The sequence below is a fragment of the Phoca vitulina genome, unplaced genomic scaffold (genome assembly GCF_004348235.1).
Source record: "Phoca vitulina isolate PV1807 unplaced genomic scaffold, GSC_HSeal_1.0 scaffold44, whole genome shotgun sequence".
Taxonomy (NCBI): domain Eukaryota; kingdom Metazoa; phylum Chordata; class Mammalia; order Carnivora; family Phocidae; genus Phoca; species Phoca vitulina.
The window spans coordinates 2,399,290-2,417,897 of NW_022589747.1; the positions used below are offsets into that span (position 1 = coordinate 2,399,290).

The 18,608-nt window shown below is 46.4% G+C and overlaps 1 protein-coding gene across 1 annotated transcript in view; it reads left to right on the forward strand.

The window, feature by feature from the left end:
• Positions 1-18,608, forward strand: part of ABCA13 (ATP binding cassette subfamily A member 13) — a 369,069-nt gene that overhangs the window by 26,308 nt on the left and 324,153 nt on the right. The window contains exons 4-7 of the mRNA XM_032430502.1: positions 5,295-5,449; positions 8,244-8,272; positions 9,976-10,139; positions 13,681-13,811. Coding sequence (XP_032286393.1) covers positions 5,295-5,449; positions 8,244-8,272; positions 9,976-10,139; positions 13,681-13,811 — 479 coding nt within the window. The remainder of the gene's footprint in view (positions 1-5,294; positions 5,450-8,243; positions 8,273-9,975; positions 10,140-13,680; positions 13,812-18,608) is intronic.

Genomic DNA, 18,608 nt, shown 5'->3' on the forward strand with positions numbered 1-18,608 from the left:
TTCACCTTTTTCCCCCTCAGCTGCAGTCTGTGAGGGTTCAGTTGATCCACATCCTCCCTAGTACTTAGAGTGTAGCCATCCGGGTGGGTGTGATGTCTCTTTGTAGTTTTGATTTTCATTTCTCTGATGGTTACTAATCTTGATGAACCTGGCCATCTTTTTTTTTTTTTTTTAAGTAGGCTTCATGCCCAACCTGGGGCTTGAACTCATGACCCTGAGATCAAGAGTGGAGCTCTTAACCGACTGAGCCAGCCAGGTGACCCTGTTTAAAATTTTTTTAACATGGACAATCACTGCTAGTGGCTTTGTGATATATCCCTTAGGATTTTTGCATACATGATCATGCCATCCGGAGATACAGTTTTATTTCTTGCTTTTCTTGCCTGGATGCTTTTTCTTTCTTTGACTTAGAAAATGTAATGTGTTCTTGTTTACCTACTTTCTCTATGTTCAAATTTAGGTCATTGATTTTACACCTTTTCTAATGTAAAGATTAAAAGCTTCGTATTTCTTTCTGGATACTGCTTTACGCCGTCATAAATTTTGATATGATGTATTTTCATTTGTAGTAAGTTCAAAATATTAACTGAATGCTACTCGTGTGTTATTTGTAGGTCAGATGCTTTATTTCTAAACATTTGAAGATTTTCCTTAAATTTTTTTTTTTAATTGATTTTGAGGGGGGTTCTCAGGGAGAGAGAGTCTTTTTTTTTTTTTAAGATTTTATTTATTTATTTGCCAGAGAGAGAGAGAGAGCACAAGCAGGAGGGAGCAGAGGGAGAGGGAGAAGCCCGCTCTGTGCTGAGCAGGGAGCCCGATGCGGGACTCAGTCCCAGGACCCTGAGATCATGACCTGAGCTGAAGGCAGACGCTTAACTGACTGAGCTACCCAGGCGCCCCCTAACTGTTCATTCTTACTGCTGAAGAGCATTTAAATTTATGTTTCAATAGAAGTTCTTTTTTTTAAGTTATTTTATTGGTAGTTTTTAAATAGCTGAAATTTTTTCTGTGTCCTTGAAGAAGTAAGGCCAGTAAACAGAAATTTCTTACACCCAGCACCAAAGTGTCAGGTCTTGCTGGAACAGTCTCTTTCCATTAATATTTTGGAAGAGCTTTATGAAGCGATTAGAATTTGAACGAACTATTGGCTTTCTTTTTCTTTTTCTTTCTTTCTTTCTTCTTTCCTTCCTTCCTTCCTTCCTTCCTTCCTTCCTTCCTTCCTTCCTTCCTTCCTTCCTTTCTTTCTCTTTCTTTCTTTCTTTCTTTCTTTCTTTCTTTCTTTCTTTCTTTCTTTCTTTCTTTCTTTCTCTCTCTCTCTCTCTCTTTCTTTCTTTCTTGATTTTATTTATTTGAGAGAGCGAGCGAGAGCACAAGCAGGGGGAGCAGCAGAGGGAGAGGGAGAAGCAGACTCTCTGCTGAGCAGGGAGCCCAATGTGGGACTCGATCCCAGGACCCTGAGATCATGACCTGAGCCGAAGGCAGACGCTTCACCAACTGAGCCATCCAGGTGCCCCTGGATCTGGTTGTCCTAAGAAATAATTCTAATTCTGTAAGAACCAGTCTTATTTGTGAGCTGATGAGGAAGATTGGCACAGATGCTGATAGAAACACGTATATTGCTATATCTTGCTTGCTTGTCCCTGCAGCTCTTATGCTGAAAACAGGTCCTATCCCCGCGTTGGGTGTGTTTGCTCTGCCCGTCATTCTTATTTATAGACAGCTGGGTGCTGGACTCTGGGCTGAGGTCTTCCACACCTTCCCTCTGCTGACCCTCCACCAACCCTCTTAGGGGGATAATATCAGGGTCCTGTTTTAAAGAGGATTTTCCGGGGTGCCTGGGTGGCTCAGTTGGTCGAGGGTCCCATTCTTGATCTCAGCTTAGGTCATGATCTCAGGGTCATGAGTTTGAGCCCTGCGTTCCACACTGGGCATGGAGCCTACTTGAAAAGAAAAATGTAATAAAGAGGATTTTTTAAGGGAGACACCACTTGAGAAACACTCTTGACCCCAGGGGAACCCTCGCTGGGGAAACTGAGGGGTGGGCCTGAGCACTTCTCCCACTTCTGAGATCCTCAGGCCCTTCACTGGGAAGGAAGGTGTGAGCATTGCTAGGGTAACCCTTGGTTCTTGGTCTTCCGAGAGGGCAGTTTGATTAGGGCTCTGAGGGCTGAGAAAGAAGTTCAGTCACCTGGCAAATGGCCTTTTCTTTCTTTCTTTTTTTTTTTTTCTGATTATTTTGCAAGTGGCCTTCTCATGTGTGTCCTGGTCCCCCCACCCCTACAGCATTCTATACCTTGCAAGGTCAAACATCCCTTGAGAACAGACCAAAGACACACCTGGACTCAGGAAGGTGGAAATTGCTGTCCACCCCAATCCTGTTATAGTTCTGGGATTTCCCTGGGGCACGCTCGCTTGCTCTCTCTCACACCTGCATACACTCGTGAGCACACACACACACACATCCGTATGTAATCTGGGGTTTTCTATGTATTTTTTCTGCTATAAACATTTCTCACGTTAGTAATAGTTCATAATCTGGTCTTATGGACAAGCGAGGTAGTTTTGAAATAATACTTAGAAGAATGTATAGGGGCGCCTGGCTGGCTCAGCTGGTGGAGCATTCGACTCTTGACCTTGGGTTGTAAGTTTGAGCCCCATGGTGGGTGCAGAGATTATTTAAAAATAAAATCTTAGGGGCGCTGAGTGGCTCAGTTGGTTAAGCATTCGGCTCAGGTCATGATCTCAGGGTCCTGGGATCGAGTCCCAAGTCGGGCTCCCTGCTCAGCGGAGAGTCACTTGTCCCTCTCCCTCTGCCCTTCCCCCTGCTCATGCTCTCTCTCTCTCAAATAAATATATAAAATCTTTAAAAAAAATCTTAAAACAAAGAAAGAAATGAAAAAGAACACACAACCAGTTCGTCATTACAGGTAAGCTTGCCTTGAATTACAGCAATTTCTGTAACATGCTAATTTGATGGGTTCCCAGGAGAGCTTCCAGGGTCCTTTTAATCCTTCATACAAAAATAATAAGTGCTTTCTTGTGCTTTTGGAATTCCGACCCCTTGGAGGTGAAGGCCACCCTTTAACAGGTGAGGTTTCTGTGGGGTGTCGGTGACAGGTGACAGATGACAGCCAGCGCGTGGCTGGGTGGGTCTGGTCCTGGCTCAGCTGTGTCTGTGCTCGCTTCCAGCAAACCCACTTTGACTCTCTGGGCCTCATTTCTAAGTGGGCTCTGACCCGAAAGGCCTTGAATTGGTTTTATCCATTGGTCCGTGTTGGATCTGTTCTTTTTTTTAAAGATTTCATTTATTTATTTGACAGAGAGAGAGAGAGAGAGAGAGAGAGAGAGAGAGAGAGAGAGACAGCTAAAGAGGGAACACAGCAGGGGGAGTGAGAGAGGGAGAAGCAGGCTCCAGGACCCCGGGATCACGACCTGAGCTGAAGGCAGACGCTTAGCAACTGAGCCACACGGGTGCCCCAGTGTTGGATCTGTTCTGACCTCATTAAGGTTAAATGACCGTGACCGAGGGAGGGGTCACACAAGCCTGGTCATTATCTCAGGGCAGATTTACCTGTGACAACTGTTGCTTCGTGGTCACCATGTTCTCTAATTTGTGAAGTACAGGAATTGGGATTGCACAAAATCTAATGAGCTCTGCCGCTTCCTAGTCAGGACAAACGTCCCCCAGTTTTAATTGTTTTTTTCTCTTGGATGTGCTGTCTGCGATTGGACACCTGGTCACATCAGCACACTCCTAGCAGTTTGTGAAATGATTTCCTATTTTATTTTAAATCTGCTGTGTCTTATTGATTAAAAATAAGTTCCCGCTGAATTGGAGACTCTCTGTAGACCGAATGGCCAGTGTGGATTCCAAAGGTGGCGCGAAGGTTCTCTCTTATTTACTAGTTAGAAAAAAAAAATCTCCCTCCCTCCGTAGGTGAGATATATAAGGGTAAGAAGAGGTTAGGGTAGCAGTTTGCCCTCATTTTCCAAGTAGAATTGCACGGTGTCGTGCATTTTCCCATGCACGAGGTTAGTCCACGCCCACTGGTGTCTGACCGCTGGGAGGGGTGGGTTTCCAGTGGGGATTTGCAGCCCGAGCTGGGAGGCGGCGCCCACCGGTTTCCCTAGTGGTCCCTCTGTTCGCTCCACTCCGACCACCCCCACGGGACCCACCTTCCAGGGGACACTCCTTCAGAAGCACGTGTGGTTGTGCATGTGACTGTTCTCCTGGGATGCGTCCTGGTATTTTTCTCTGAGGTCACTGCTCTGATGGACGGTATTGCTTATGTATTTTATGTCTTTTGTCCACTAGCAGTGAGATTACTCAGAGCTAAAATAAAATCAAAGGCAACTAAAAAACCCAAGGGCTTATTTCTCCCAAATGTGACAAAGGGAAGGGATACTATGTTTAAAACCTCAGTAAAGAAGACAGTGAACATCCTAATCGAAAATGGAACAGAAGCTTGAATATCCAGACCCCCGCAGACTCCCTCCTCACTGCAGACAACCCCCCCCTCCCGGGAAGGGGCTCTCTGGCCTCTGTCCTGGTGTCCACGGGGCATCGGGAACACCCCAATGGGACACCTCACATCTGCCCTGCACAGCTGTCCTGCTATCCTGGGGCAGAGACCCCCTCCCACCGCTACCCCGCATGTCCTACATCCTTCCTTCTCCCGAGATCCCCCATCTTCATGCCCGAGATTTGTCCTATCAGGCGTGCAAGACATGCAGACATGGAAATCAGCCCCTGGTGAGCCCTCTGCTGTCTCTAGGAATCGGGTCACCCTGGGAGGGGGTTGGCAGCCGTCAGCAAGGCCCAGGGGTCAAAGCCTCAGAGATACAGAGAATAAAATGGGTGTGGTGTCACACCCCCCTGGTGAGTTCATTCAGGGTCCTCTCCGTCCACTTCCAGAGGGATGTGAGTCTGCCCACCTCTCTTTCTCCAAAGCCTGGTTTCACCTTCTGCCCCGTCCTCCTGAACCCTGCCCGCACCCACAGCCAGAGGGCTCTTCTAGAATTGAAAGGAGACCACAGATATGGTGGTTGAGCGTCACGGATAGAGTGAGGACAACTTTCTAATTTCCAGTTGGCGGAGATTTTTGTAAAATGATCATTTCCCTTCTGGATGAAGGTCGCGGAGAGAGGGTTCTGCGGGGTGGTTGGTGGAGGTGTAAACGCGTGCCAGGTTAGTCAAGAGCGTGTAGGCACGGGGTCTCGAGAACCTTAGAAACACCCAAGAAACGGGATCCTGTGCGGAGCGTCCTTGTGATATTCATTCCATTCATTTAAAGTTCGTCTAGGTTCCAGGCTGCAGCTGGCCGTCACGAGAAGGTCAACGACCTGGCCTTCCTGGAGGAGATACAGGAACTTGCTGAGGAAATTTGTGAAATCTTGGACAAGGCAAAAATCCTACAGAAACTGTGGGCAGGAAGATCCAAGGCTCCAGGCAAGTCAGTCTCTACCTGTCAACCCCTTGCCTGGACACGGGCTGAGCACCCAGAAGGTCCTTGAAATCCTGTTTACGCATTAGTTTGCCTTGTGGCATCAGGCTGTGGGATGGTGGGGCTTGGAAAGAGGTCCACGTGCAGGAAGCCCAGCACCTGGGGCTGGTTGCGAGGCCAGATGTCTACCCCCTCCCGCCCGGGAAGGCGCCGTGAGCGGGTGCAACCTTCAGAGGGGCTTATAACCCATCCTTGCTGCCTCTCTGCATCACACGCACACGCACATTCTCCTGATTCTGTCCCCCTCCCTCTGGCTGAGTTGGATTGGTCTTTCAGTGTTAGTGATGCTTTAAGGTCCTTGAGGATTATCCTGCTTTGCAGACAAACCTTTTAGCCTATGGGACCAGATACGTCTGTTCCTTACGAAGCATGCCCATGTCCTAAGAGGCTCCGACTCTTATTTATCAGTCCATGACAGAGAAGAAAAATCGGATACGGAGCTCATAGAGCCTGGCTCATCAGTGGGGAGGCTTGGGCCGTGAGAGAGGCCGCATCTCGCCTGCCCCCAAGCCTGCCCTGGCTGTCAGCTTGAGTAACGAGCTGGACCCCCAGCCCCCCTGTCCCCACTCCCTATCCCACTGTCCGCTGCCACGTGCTATTAAATTTTAGCTGAGCTAAATTTGAGTTTCAGGGAAACAGTAAACAAGTTTTTAGTATAAGCATGTCTCCAAGATTATGTACTCATAGTGAAAAAGTATCTGTTGCTTACCTGAAATTCAGGTTTCACCGGCCACCCTGTGTTTTTATTTGGAAATCTGGCGACTCTAAGTACCCACCTCAAGTGTTTCTTTTTATTTAACTTGTATCTTTTCATGGATTATGTACATGGGAATGGAATGAAGAGCCTGATCGGAGAATGGACAATGAGGTGACACCTTGTGTTATTTCTGAGAGAGAAAGCAGCCCTCGTCCAGGGCAGGGCAAGGCGGGGCAGGTTTCACAACCGACCCAAATGCATCCGCAAAAGACCAGAATCCCTTCAGACTCCGAGTGATGGAGTTCTTATATTAGGCACTATCATGAGCTCGTTCTACTTTTATAAAATGTGGTGTTCAAATGAGGTTTTCAATATTCAGTGAAACAACTGATTTTTTTTTTTCGGAATTAGGCTCCGCGCCCAGCGTGGAACCCAACGCAGGGCTTGAACTTACCACCCTGAGATCAAGACCTGAGCTGAGATCAAGAGTCGGATGCTCAACTGAATGAGCCGCCTAGGCGCCCCAAGAACTAATATTTTTTTTTTTGAGAAGAACTTTTATCTCCACTTTGTTTTCAGTTTGTTGCTGTTTGAGCCACTTTTCATGCGTACGCACCAGAGAAAACCCGTACCTTCACACTTGACACTTCCTGACACGGTTGTGGGGGTTTGCCACTCCAAGTGGACTCCAGTGGGTGCTCTATCATTTAATTCAGTTCTGATGCAACCACCCAGTGTGACTCGCACCCCATGGGTTAGGGGCTCCGTCCCCCGACTGCCCTACTTCAGACCCCCAATTCCAAGTAGTGGGTCCTAGGCACCCACAGTTTTATTTGATTTGACTACAAATTGGAGATTCCCATGACCCCCTCCTGGGGTTTGATTAATTTGCTAGAATGACCCATAGAACTCTAGCTGGTTTACTGTTTTTGTTTTGTTTTGTTTTTTAAGATTTTATTTATTTGTCAGAGAGAGAGAGAGCACAAGCAGGAGGAGCGGCAGAGGGAGAGGGAGAAGCAGACTCCCCACTGAGCAGGGAGCCTGATGGGGGACTCGATCCCAGGACCCCGGGATCATGACCTGAGCCAAAGGCAGACACTTAACCGACTGAGCCACCCAGACGCTCCTTTATTGTTTTTTTTTTTATAAGATATTATAAAGGGTACAGAGGGACCGCCAGATGAAGCATATAGGTCCGGAAGGGTTCTTCTGTGCCTGTTGAATTGGGGTGCACCACCCTCTCAGCACGTGGACGTGTTTACCAACCAGAAGCATTCTGAACCCCATCTTTTGGGGTTTTTCTGGTGGTTCCATTAGATTGGTATAACTGATGAACTCAGTGGTCATTGGTGATTAGCTCAATCTCCAGCCCCTCTCCTCAACCTGGAGGTCAAGGGGGTGAGGCTGAATCATGGTCTTTTTGGGGGACCAGCCCCCATCCTGACCCTATCTGGGGGCCCCCAGCCCCCAGGCATCTCATTAGCACACAAAAGACACTCTTATCATTCCAGAAATTCCCAAAGTCTTACCGGCTCTCCTGTCAGGGACTGGGGACCAAGACCAGATATAACAAAGGAAGCTCCTGTCACCCCATCACCCCAGAAATTCGAGGGCAGAGACCAGTCTGTATTTCTTACCGTGTCCCACTGTGACTCCACAGAGAACCTGAAAAATCATAACTTTGCTCTTCTTGGCCTCTTTGAGTTTTTTCTTTCTTTCTTGCCCTGCCAGCTCTCTGTCCTGTCCTGAGGACTCACAATGCCTGCGGCATCAGAGATCGATAGGGTAATCAATACTTTGTTGGCCCATGACTGAGACTTGCTTGCCCAGTTAAGTCATTTTTCCGGGTATCCAGTCAATACTCACTTGCCTTGCAAATCCAGAGTGACTGTGTCCTTCAGACTTGTTCCCCGGTTTGGGGTGTCCTCGAGTTTTGGACTGGGATTCGTGATAGCCGGCTTGATTTTCGAACTAAAACAGGGGCCTGGCAAATGCTTTCTGACTGCTTATTGAACTAACATCTGAAATCTCTTTTGTTGTAGATTCTTCTCCCAGCTCCAGTTTTTTAGCCGTAAGTATTTTAACAAAACTCTGAAACTTAGTCTCCAGAGACTTAGTGGTTAAGTTCAAAGCACTGGTTTTTATTTTCTTTTTCAAATACTTTTTTTTTTTAAGTCATCTCGACGCCCAACGTGGGGCTCGAACTCATGACCCCGAGATCAAGAGTTGTGTGCTGCACTAACTGAGCCAGCCGGGCGCCCCCAAACACTTCTTTCCAGTGATTTGATTTTAGCAACAGTGTATTTGAGACAGCCAGAGTCCCCAAGAGATGGGTTGAACGGCGAATTTTAATTTTCTCAAGCGAGACTCTGGGCTGGGCCTGCTGAGGGCTGGAACCGTGGACGTGAGGGCCTGGAGCCCAGACATGGGCCTGTCCTCCCAGAGATGCCAGTGGGGTCGGGGTGTGACTCCCCTGGGGGAGGTCGATGGCTCAGGGCTGCTCTGGAGGCCCCCGCTCGGTTTTCGCTTTGCCATAGCTGGTGTGTGGTGTGGAAAACTCAGGCATCTAGAATGTTCCAAAGTCTCTGTACCAATGCCAGGCGCGGATGGGTGCCTTCTGGCCAAGCCAGCCATGCTGTTGGAATATGCGTTTTCTTCCTGTTTTTCCCACACACCCCTTTGCAGTCCTGCCCTGGCACCCAGCCTTCCCTGCCCTGCTTACAAGGCTCATTTTTAAGCAGCTGGTTTATGGCTTCAGTGAGATGGATTCTGTCACCCCTTCCTCACACCTTTGCCTGGGGAGGAAGCCCTTCCCACTTCTACCCACTGGAATACACATTTTTAATTCTTTTTTTTTTTTTTTAAAGATTTTATTTATTTATTTGACAGAGAGAGACAGCGAGAGAGGGAACACAAGCAGGGAGAGTGGGAGAGGGAGAAGCAGGCTTCCTGCGGAGCAGGGAGCCTGACGCGGGGCTCGATCCCAGGACCCTGGGATCATGACCTGAGCCAAAGGCAGACGCTTAATGACTGAGCCACCCAGGTGTCCCCGGAATGTTCTTTTAGCTGTGATTTTTGATTTTCCTTCCTCCAGACCAAGGCTCTATGATTGTACCATGAAAAGCAGAGGTGGGGATAGGGATCTTTGCAGGGAGGGAGTCCAGTATTTAATTATTCACACTGCGCTTCCATTACAGTTGAGTTCCGTTGCGCTAACAGAAAACCCTCAAATAAGAGCAGGTTGTCCATTTTTGTTCCTGTCTGAACAACTACTCATTTATTGCCAAGTCCCAAAATCTTAGATGGTGGCGTAGCTTGTTACAAAATCAGACCTTTTCCTCTCTGTCCCCGCCCATAACTTCACAATATTTAAAATCCCAACCCAGGGGTGCCTGGGTGGCTCAGTCGTTAAGCGTCTGCCTTCGGCTCAGGTCATGATCCCAGGGTCCTGGGATCAAGCCCCACATCGGGTTCCCTGCTCAGCGGGAAGCCTGCTTCTCCCTCTCCCACTCCCCCTGCTTGTGTTCCCTCTCTCACTGTGTCTCTCTCTGTCAAATAAATAATAAATAAAATAAAATCTTAAAAAAAAATAAAAAATAAAAAAATAAAATCCCAACCCAACGGGATGATCTTCAAATGTTGTCTGTTCAAAAGAGTGACATGCCAGGCATGCATCTCTACCACCTGAGGTTCCGAAAGCCAACCCAGCCTCACTGTTTCTTCAATCATGAACGACATGAAAGGGGGGAAACTCTTGGTATTTTTTCCTAACAGATGGATCTCAATAAGACCGAAGAGGTGATCTCGAAATTGGAAAAACTCCACCAGCAGCCTCACATCTGGAATTTTCTACTTCTTCTGCCGAGACTGTACGCGAACAACCTTCGAGTGGAAGACCGCATCCGTGGTGGGGCACACCTCCTCCAGGCGGCTTTGAAGTAAGTGTGGAAGAGAAATCTAACCAATGATAGGTGTGTTGGGTTTTCTTCTCACTTTTTCATGGGGAAATCTATATCTCTGCTTGATCTCTTGTTCGATTCAAGAAAGAAATGGGGAATCATGGCACCCTGAGATGGCTGGGACTCTTGCATCTCTGTGTCTGTTCCTTCCCTACCTGTGTGAATATTTTATAAAAGGACAGTCATGTTGTCCAGAACTCATTCTCCCTGATTTAGGCAACTTAACATTACATCATTAACGTTTCGTACATTCCTGTTGTCTTTTTTTTTTTTAATTTTAAAAATTTTATTATGTTATGTTAGTCACCATACAATACATCATTAGTTTTTGATGTGGTGATCCAGGATCCATTGTTTTCGTATAACACCCAGTGCTCCATGCAGTACGTGCCCTCTTTAATACCCATCACCAGGCTAACCCATCCCCCCACCCCCCTCCCCTCTAAAACCCTCAGTTTGTTTCCTGGAGTCCATAGTCTCTCATGGTTCGTCTCCCCCTCTGATTCCTCCCCTTCATTTTTCCCTTCCTTCTAATGTCCTCCATGCTATTCCTTATGTTCCACAGATAAGTGAAACCATATGATAATTGACTTTCTCTGCTTGGCTTATTTCACTTAGCATAATCTCCTCCAGTCCCATCCATGTTGATGTAAAAGTTGGGTATTCATCCTTTCTGATGGCTGAGTAATATTCCATTGTATATATGGACCACATCTTCTTTATCCATTCATCTGTTGAAGGGCATCTCGGCTCTTTTCCACAGTTTCATTCCTGTTGTCTTCAAGTGATCACTTGAAGACCTGAAAATTATTTTTTTAAGATTTTAATTTTAAGTAACCTCTATGCCCAACGTGGGGCTCGAACTTACAATGCCGAGGTCAAGAGTCACATGCTTCCTCAACTGGGCCAGTCAGGTGCCCCTTCAAATGATCATTTTTAATGGCTGCTATTTTATTTTATTTTATTTTATGGATTTATTGTTTTATTAGAGAGAGAGAGCTCACGAGTGTGGGGATGATCACAGGCAGAGGGAGAAGCAGACCCCCTGCTGAGCAGGGAGCCCCATGCGGGACTCAATCCCAGGACCCTGGGATCATGACCTGAGCTGAAGGCAGACACTTAACAGACTGAGCCACCCAGGCGCCCCAAGGGTCAGAAAATTCTAAATTTGAACATGACTTTCCAAGTTCTTATGAAGGCGTATCTGTCAAGGGAGCATATTTTGACAGTCTGTTGGTTTGATTTATAACCTATATATTTGAATATAGTGGGTGTGCTTTCTCCGGTACCCTTGCTCTAAACCCTGAATATGTTAGCACAGGCAGTGAGTGGGCTCTTTGGAGAGGGACAGAATACGAAATTAGAGCATATTGCTGGCGGCTCTTGAACCATACCAGCTCCAGCATTAATTTTACTTCTGTATTTTGCTTTGGTGACACAAGGTCAAGAAAAACTGCATGCCGTGAACTATACTTCAATTAAAAAGAACCCCACAAAAAACAGTTACCATTCTTTAAAAAAGAAAATCGGTATTAGATTTAGAAATAAGTATTTGCGGGGCACCTGGTGGCTCAGTTGGTTAAGCATCTGCCTTTGGCTCAGGTCATGATCCCAGGGTCCTGGGATTGAGTCCTGCGTCGGGCTCCCTGCTCAGCGGGGAGTCTGCTTCTCCCTCTCCTTCTCTCTCTGCTGCTCCCCCTGCTTGTGCACTCGCTCTCTGTCAAATAAATAAATAAAATCTTAAACAAAAAGAATGTGGTATTGGGCAAACTGATAATTTATTAATGGTCTATCTTGTCATCTTGGGATACCCTTCATCACACAGGGATACCTTGAGAGATTTTCCTTAAGGAGAAGCTACAGGGAAATAACCTGTCTGATGCATAGCTTATATATTGTGGGTCTCTTATTGCTAAAATTTAGGCATATTCCTCTTCAGTTGAATGGATTTTCTAGTTTACAGGCTTAATTATTTATAATTATACTTAGTACAATTACTTATAAAATAAAACATTTAAGTATTTATTTATTTTTAATTGTTTATTGTTATGTTAATCACCATACATTACATCATTAGTTTTTGATATAGTGTTCCATGATTCATTGTTTGTCCATAACACCCAGTGCTCCATGCAGAATGTACCCCCTTTAATACCCATCACCAGGCTAACCCATCCTCCCACCCCCCTCCCCTCTAGAACCCTCAGTTTGTTTTTCAGAGTCCATCGTCTCTCATGGTTCGTCTCCCCCTCTGATTTCCCTCCCTTCATTCTTGCCCTCCTGCTATCTTCTTCTTTTTTTTTTTTCTTAACATATAATGTATTATTTGTTTCAGAGGTACAGATTTGTAATTCAACAGTCTTGCACGATTCACAGTGCTCACCATAGCACATACCCTCTCCAATGTCTATCACCCAGTCACCCCATCCCTCCCACCCCCCACCACTCCAGCAACCCTCAGTTTGTTTCCTGAGATTAAGAATTCCTCATATCAGTGAGGTCATATGATACATGTCTTTCTCTGATTGACTTATTTCGCTCAGCATAACACCCTCCAGTTCCATCCACGTCGTTGCAATTGACAAGATCTTATTCCTTTTGATGGCTGCATAATATTCCATTGTATATATATACCACTTCTTCTTTATCCATTCATCTGTTGATGGACATCTTGGCTCTTTCCACAGTTTGGCTCTTGTGGACATTGCTGGTATAAACATCAGGGTGCAGGTACCCCTCGAACCCCTACATTTGTATCTTTGGGGTAAATACCCAGGAGTGTACTTACTGGGTCATATGGTAGCTCTATTTTCAACTTCTTGAGGAACCTCCATACTGTTTTCCAGAGTGGTTGCACCAGCTTGCATTCCCACCAACAGTGTAGGAGGGTTCCCCTTTCTCCACATCCCCGCCAACATCTGTCGTTTCCTGACTTGTTAATTTTAGCCATTCTGACTGGTGTGAGGTGGTATCTCATTGAGGTTTTGATTTGGATTTCCCTGATGCCGAGCGATGTTGAGCACTTTTTCATGTGTCTGTTGGCCATTTGGAAAACATTTAAGTATTTAAAGAATAACATGAACACAATATATACGTGCACTCCCTGGAGCCCCTTGTTTTGTGAAACAGGTTGGCGACCACTGATCGTGCGCCCCTGACATCCTCAGATGCATGGGTTCAGACAGTGGGGGATTGGGGTGCTCGCTATTCCAGGAGGGCACCTCTAGAGTTTAAACTGATGACCTGAGCTTGAAGCAGCCAGGCTGTCTGCCCATGTGCTCGTTGGAGGTGATAGCACCTTGGACCCCGGCCGGCCTTGCCACTGCCCGAGTGAGCATTGATCCCTAGTCCAGAGAGTCAGGGTCACATTTGAAGCCACGGTGAAAACTGGTAGGTCTGTGGTCTGTCCACATCCCGCAAAGGGCTGGGACCTGGCTGGTAGGTCACAAGTAAGTCCAAGTCCGTTGTGCTCGGTTTTGCTAAGCCAGCTCACGTTGCTTTGGTTTTCTTTTGGTTCCAGTTCCTTGGCAACTTTGGAAGATTTAGATTGGCTGCCACTCAACCACACTTTCTCCACAGTTTCTGAAATTGTGCTGAATGTGACCATTTCGATGCTGACATTTCTGCAGGAGCATGGAGCGGCCACCACTGGTATGTGTACCCAAGGGCTCATGCGAAATTTCAAGTGTTCCCCTGGTTATGTTTATCGACAGCCACCATAGAGCTAAAATGCTGTTCAAAAAATGATGTAATGAACATGTCAAATGCCAAAAGGAATCCATTGTTTCTGTTACTAAAAGGTGGTAGTAGACTGAAAATCTGGAATTCAAACTTGAATTTGACTCTCTACCATTATTGAAATTCTGTGGCCACTGCTCATAAATGGGTTATTTTTAATTAAAAATAATTGATTTTAAAATTCTTTTATTTGATGTCCTTGAAGGTTAGACCTGTCATTGGTTCTGCGATTTGAATCTTTCTTCTCTCCTCTGCTCCTATCTGGAAAAAAATATTTGAAAAATAGGAAGGCTGGTGAGAAGAAGCAGATTGATGTGGATTTAGAAAGCCCACGAGCTAAACAGACAAACCCCTTCCATAGGGAAGGGGATGGAATTCCTTAGCTCTATTCTTGACTCACAATATTCTTTCTTTTTCATTGAAGATTTATTTTATTCTATTTGATGTTGACAAATAAAATTGCATATATTTATATTTTTAAGTTTTAGTTATTTAAGTCATCCCTACACCCAACATGGGGCTTGAACTCACGACCCCAAGATCAGGAGTCACACGCTCCTCAGACTGAGCCAGCCGGGTGCCCCTAAAATTGTATGTTTAAAGTGTACAATGTGATGGTTTGAGACAGGTTTACGTTGTGCAGTTGTTACCACACTGGAGTTAATGAGCCCATATATCACCTCCCATAGTTAGTTTACCTTTCCTTTGGTGAGAATACTTAAGATCTCTTAGCAAATTTCAAGTATATGATACACTATTATTAACTGTAGTCACCATGCTGTACATTAGATCTCCAGAACTTATTCATCTAATAACTAAAAGTTTGTGCCTTTTGACCAGTATCTCCCTACTTCCCCATCTCCTAGCCCCCTGTAACCACTATTCTACTCTGTTCAGGGTATTATTTCTTGAATTGTCAACTGGACCTGAACATTTTACTTTTAATTCTTTCTTTCTTTTTCTCTATTTCTGTCTCTTTCTGTAAGGGAAATTCAGGGAGCAGACTGTGGACTTAGAATTCATACACTCATCTATCCATCATTCATCCACATATTCATCCATTCATCCACCACCCACCCATCTGTCCACACATCCATCCATCCATCCATCCATCCATCCATCCATCCCAATATCCATTCATTCATTCATCCATCCATCCACCTACCCACCTATCACACATCCATCCATTCATCTGTCTACCCATCCACCCACCCACCCATCTATGTACACATCCATCCATCTACCCATCTATCCACACACCCACCCATCCATCCACCCGTCTATCCACACATCCATCCATCCACCCATCCCTCTATCTACCCACCCACCTGTCCAAACATCTACCCATCTATCAACCCACCCACCTGCCCATACATCCATTCATCTGTCCCCTTACCCACCCATTCACCCACTCACCCATCTATCCACACATCCATCCATCCATCCACCCCAACATCCATTCATTCATCCATCTATCCACCTACCCACTCATCCACACATCCATCCATTCATCTATCTACCCATCCACCCACCCACCCACTGACCCACCCATCCATAATCTACCCATTCATCTATCCCTCCTCCCGCTCATCCATCCACACATCCATTCATCCATTTATCCATCCATTCATTTATCCACCCACCCATCCACTCACCCACTCATCTATCCATCCATCTATCCATCCATCCATTAACTCATTGCTTATTGAGTACTTTCTATGAACCAACATTGTCCTATGAGTGGGAATAAAAAATGAAGTGATACACGGTTCTCGCTCTCAGGGAATTCCTGTTTAGTACAGGAAAGAGATGTGTCAATAAAGAAAAAACAAAGCCCACAGAGTAGGGATCTGGCATCTTTCTCTGGAAGAGTGTTGAGGAGAAGTTCTGAAGGACGCGAGGGAGCACTGCCAGGAAGAACTGTGCATGAAGCTCCCGGCTTTGGCAAGGGCCCCACGTGTTTTATGCCTAGTGTGCCTGGGGCAGTGGGCGATGGCAGGAGGTAATCCAGAAAGAGATCCCGGGCCAGATCACTGAAGAATGCTGGAGCAGCAGTTAGACCTGCATCGTGGGAAGACATTCCTGGTGGAGATGTGAGGGCTCGACTGGGGGGCAGACAGGCCTGGGGTCAGGGGCCCAGGATCACATTCTCTCTACCTTGCCGCTAACTCTCGAAGTCTGTCTCCTGACCTATGTCATGAGGTGGTTACACACAGGTTTCTATCCCTTCCAGATTTTTCTGGCTCCTTGGAACCACCTGACGTGACACCCTCCATCCCCCCACTCACACCCAGGTTCTTCCTGATGCTGGTGACTCAGCGTAGGGAGGAGCCCCCCCAGCCCCCCCCCCCGGGTAGGAGAGTTCCTGTCCTCTGAGGCTCTGCAAGAGGGAAGACTAGTCATTAATGTTGAATTCGCTTCTCCTACGGGTGATTCCAGTGGGAACCACCAGTCCTTACCCTCAGAACAGAACCTCCCCAGTGACCTCCGTTGTAACAAACTCATCAGGAAGCTCAAGTGTTCGTATATGATCCAAATTACAACAATCCATTTACCTTACAACTGGAAATATAAGTACAGCTAAGAATGTAATTAAAATAAGCTATTTTCTATCAATTGCCAGAGAGTCAGGGCTGAGGAATACAATGACAAAGCACCTCGAGTCGACTAAAAATTGTCCTCGTTTCTCTTGTCTCCAAGAAAAATCCCTTTGCCTAACGAGCAGATCATGGCATGTGAAGGGGATTGGGACGTGCCCTGTCAGTGACTTGGGGCCAAGGGCCCGGGCATGTTCTTCATTGAAGTTGTTAATTCCCATGATCTGAGCTCTATCATTCAGCAGTGAGTTTCCGGGCCCCGTTGTCTCCCGTCGTTCTAGTTTTATAGCCATCAGTGACTGGTGTCACTGTTTCTCCCCTCCTTTCTAGAATTCTGTGAGTAATCCCAATACATTCTGAGAGCAGTAGAGTTTAACGGTTACAACACAGGGTCGGGGATCAGATCTGGGTTTGAGTCATGACTAAAGCCCGCGTGACGTTGGGTGACTCTTGACGTCTGCTTCTTCTCCCCCCAAAGAGGGTAATTATTACACTGATCTGGTGTGTTGTGGGGAACTCAGCAAGACCTGGCGAGGGAAATGCCTGGCCTGGGTCTGCGTCTTTGACACAACACAAATGCCAGTTTAAAATCTCAGAACCAGGGGCGCCTGGGTGGCTCAGGCGGTCGAGGTTCTGACTCTTGGTTTCGGCTCAGGTCCTGATCTTGGGGTCGTGCAATCGAGCCCCATGTTGGGCCCTGCGCTCAGTGTGAGGTCTGCTTGGGATTCTCTCTCCTTCTGTGCCCCCCTCAAATAAATAAATAAATCTTAAAAAAATAAAATAAAATCTCAAAAGCAGACCTTGTCCCCTTTATGCAACAACAACTCGACTGAGAGCAAGGAGTCTTGGATTTCTGGGATCTGCCCCATCTTCAACACCTTCCTAAAGTTCCCTGTGGCTGGGCCTTCATTTGTAAGTGGCAGGACTGTACCTTTCCTGTAGACTCACAGCATTAATTGAAGGGTACCGAGAGGGGCTCCCAGGTGGCTCAGTCAGTTAGGCATCTGCCTTCGGCTCAGGTCATGATGCCAGGGTCCTGGGATCGAGGCCCACGTCGAGCTCCCTGCTCAGCGGGAACCTGCTTCTCCTTCTCCCTCTGCTCTCCCCCTGCTTGTGTTCTCTCTCTCTCTCTCTTTCTGTCAAATAAATAAAATCTTTAAAAAAAATAAGGGTACCGAGAGGTCACGCAAGTGAGGATGGTTTTGTGGTCTTTCGCACGTGTGGACACTCAGCAGAGGTTTGTGGATCACGATCTGAAACAGTCTAGCTGCTGGGATTTCAGAGGAAGGCTCACCTTGGAATTCGTAAGCTTTTAGGTTTGCAATCATCAGGCCATGTTCACAGAAATTATGTCAAATCTCGGGGGAGGGGGGTCTCGGAATTATATTCTGCACGCACCATTTCCAGGTGGCATTACTGGGTTTTTTGGGCACCTAATGAGTTTTATACCTTGATTAACTCTGTTAAGGGAACTTTTATCTATGACCTTAAATAATTTTTGGAAATGCGGTTTTATTTTTATTTTTTTTTTTAAGATTTTATTTTTTTATTTATTTGAGAGAGAGGCAGAGATAGAGCAGGGGGAAGAGCAGAGGGAGCGGGACGAGCAAACTCCACGTGGAGCGCGGAGCCTGACTCGGGGCTTGATTCCACAGCCCTGAGATCATGACCCGAGCTGAAATCAAGAGGCAGACGCTCAACTGACTGAGCCACCCAGGTGCCCCGGAAATGTCGTTTTAAAGACTGCTGTATTTTCTGCTGTGAATTTACTGCAATTTATCCTTTCCCCCCATGCTAGACGCCTCATGGGTTTTAGTATTTAATCAGTATAAAACGAACGCAGTAGCGTTGTTGTACATTACCTCTTCATGCATCTGGTTAGGTTTCTCGAGAAAGATTTTTTAGAAGTGAAATTGTGGGGCTCAGTGATGTGAATTTCATAAAGCTCTTGAAATACGTTGTCCTAGTCCTTCTGGAAACTCTGCAGTCATGAATACTAGGTGCCTGGGGTCATCCTTCCAAGCTCTGCGGCATCCGGCAGTAGCTTCTGTTTGCTTCTCCGACCTGATTGTGTGAATAGCATTTGGTCTCTGTTTGCTTCTCCTGTCGGAGA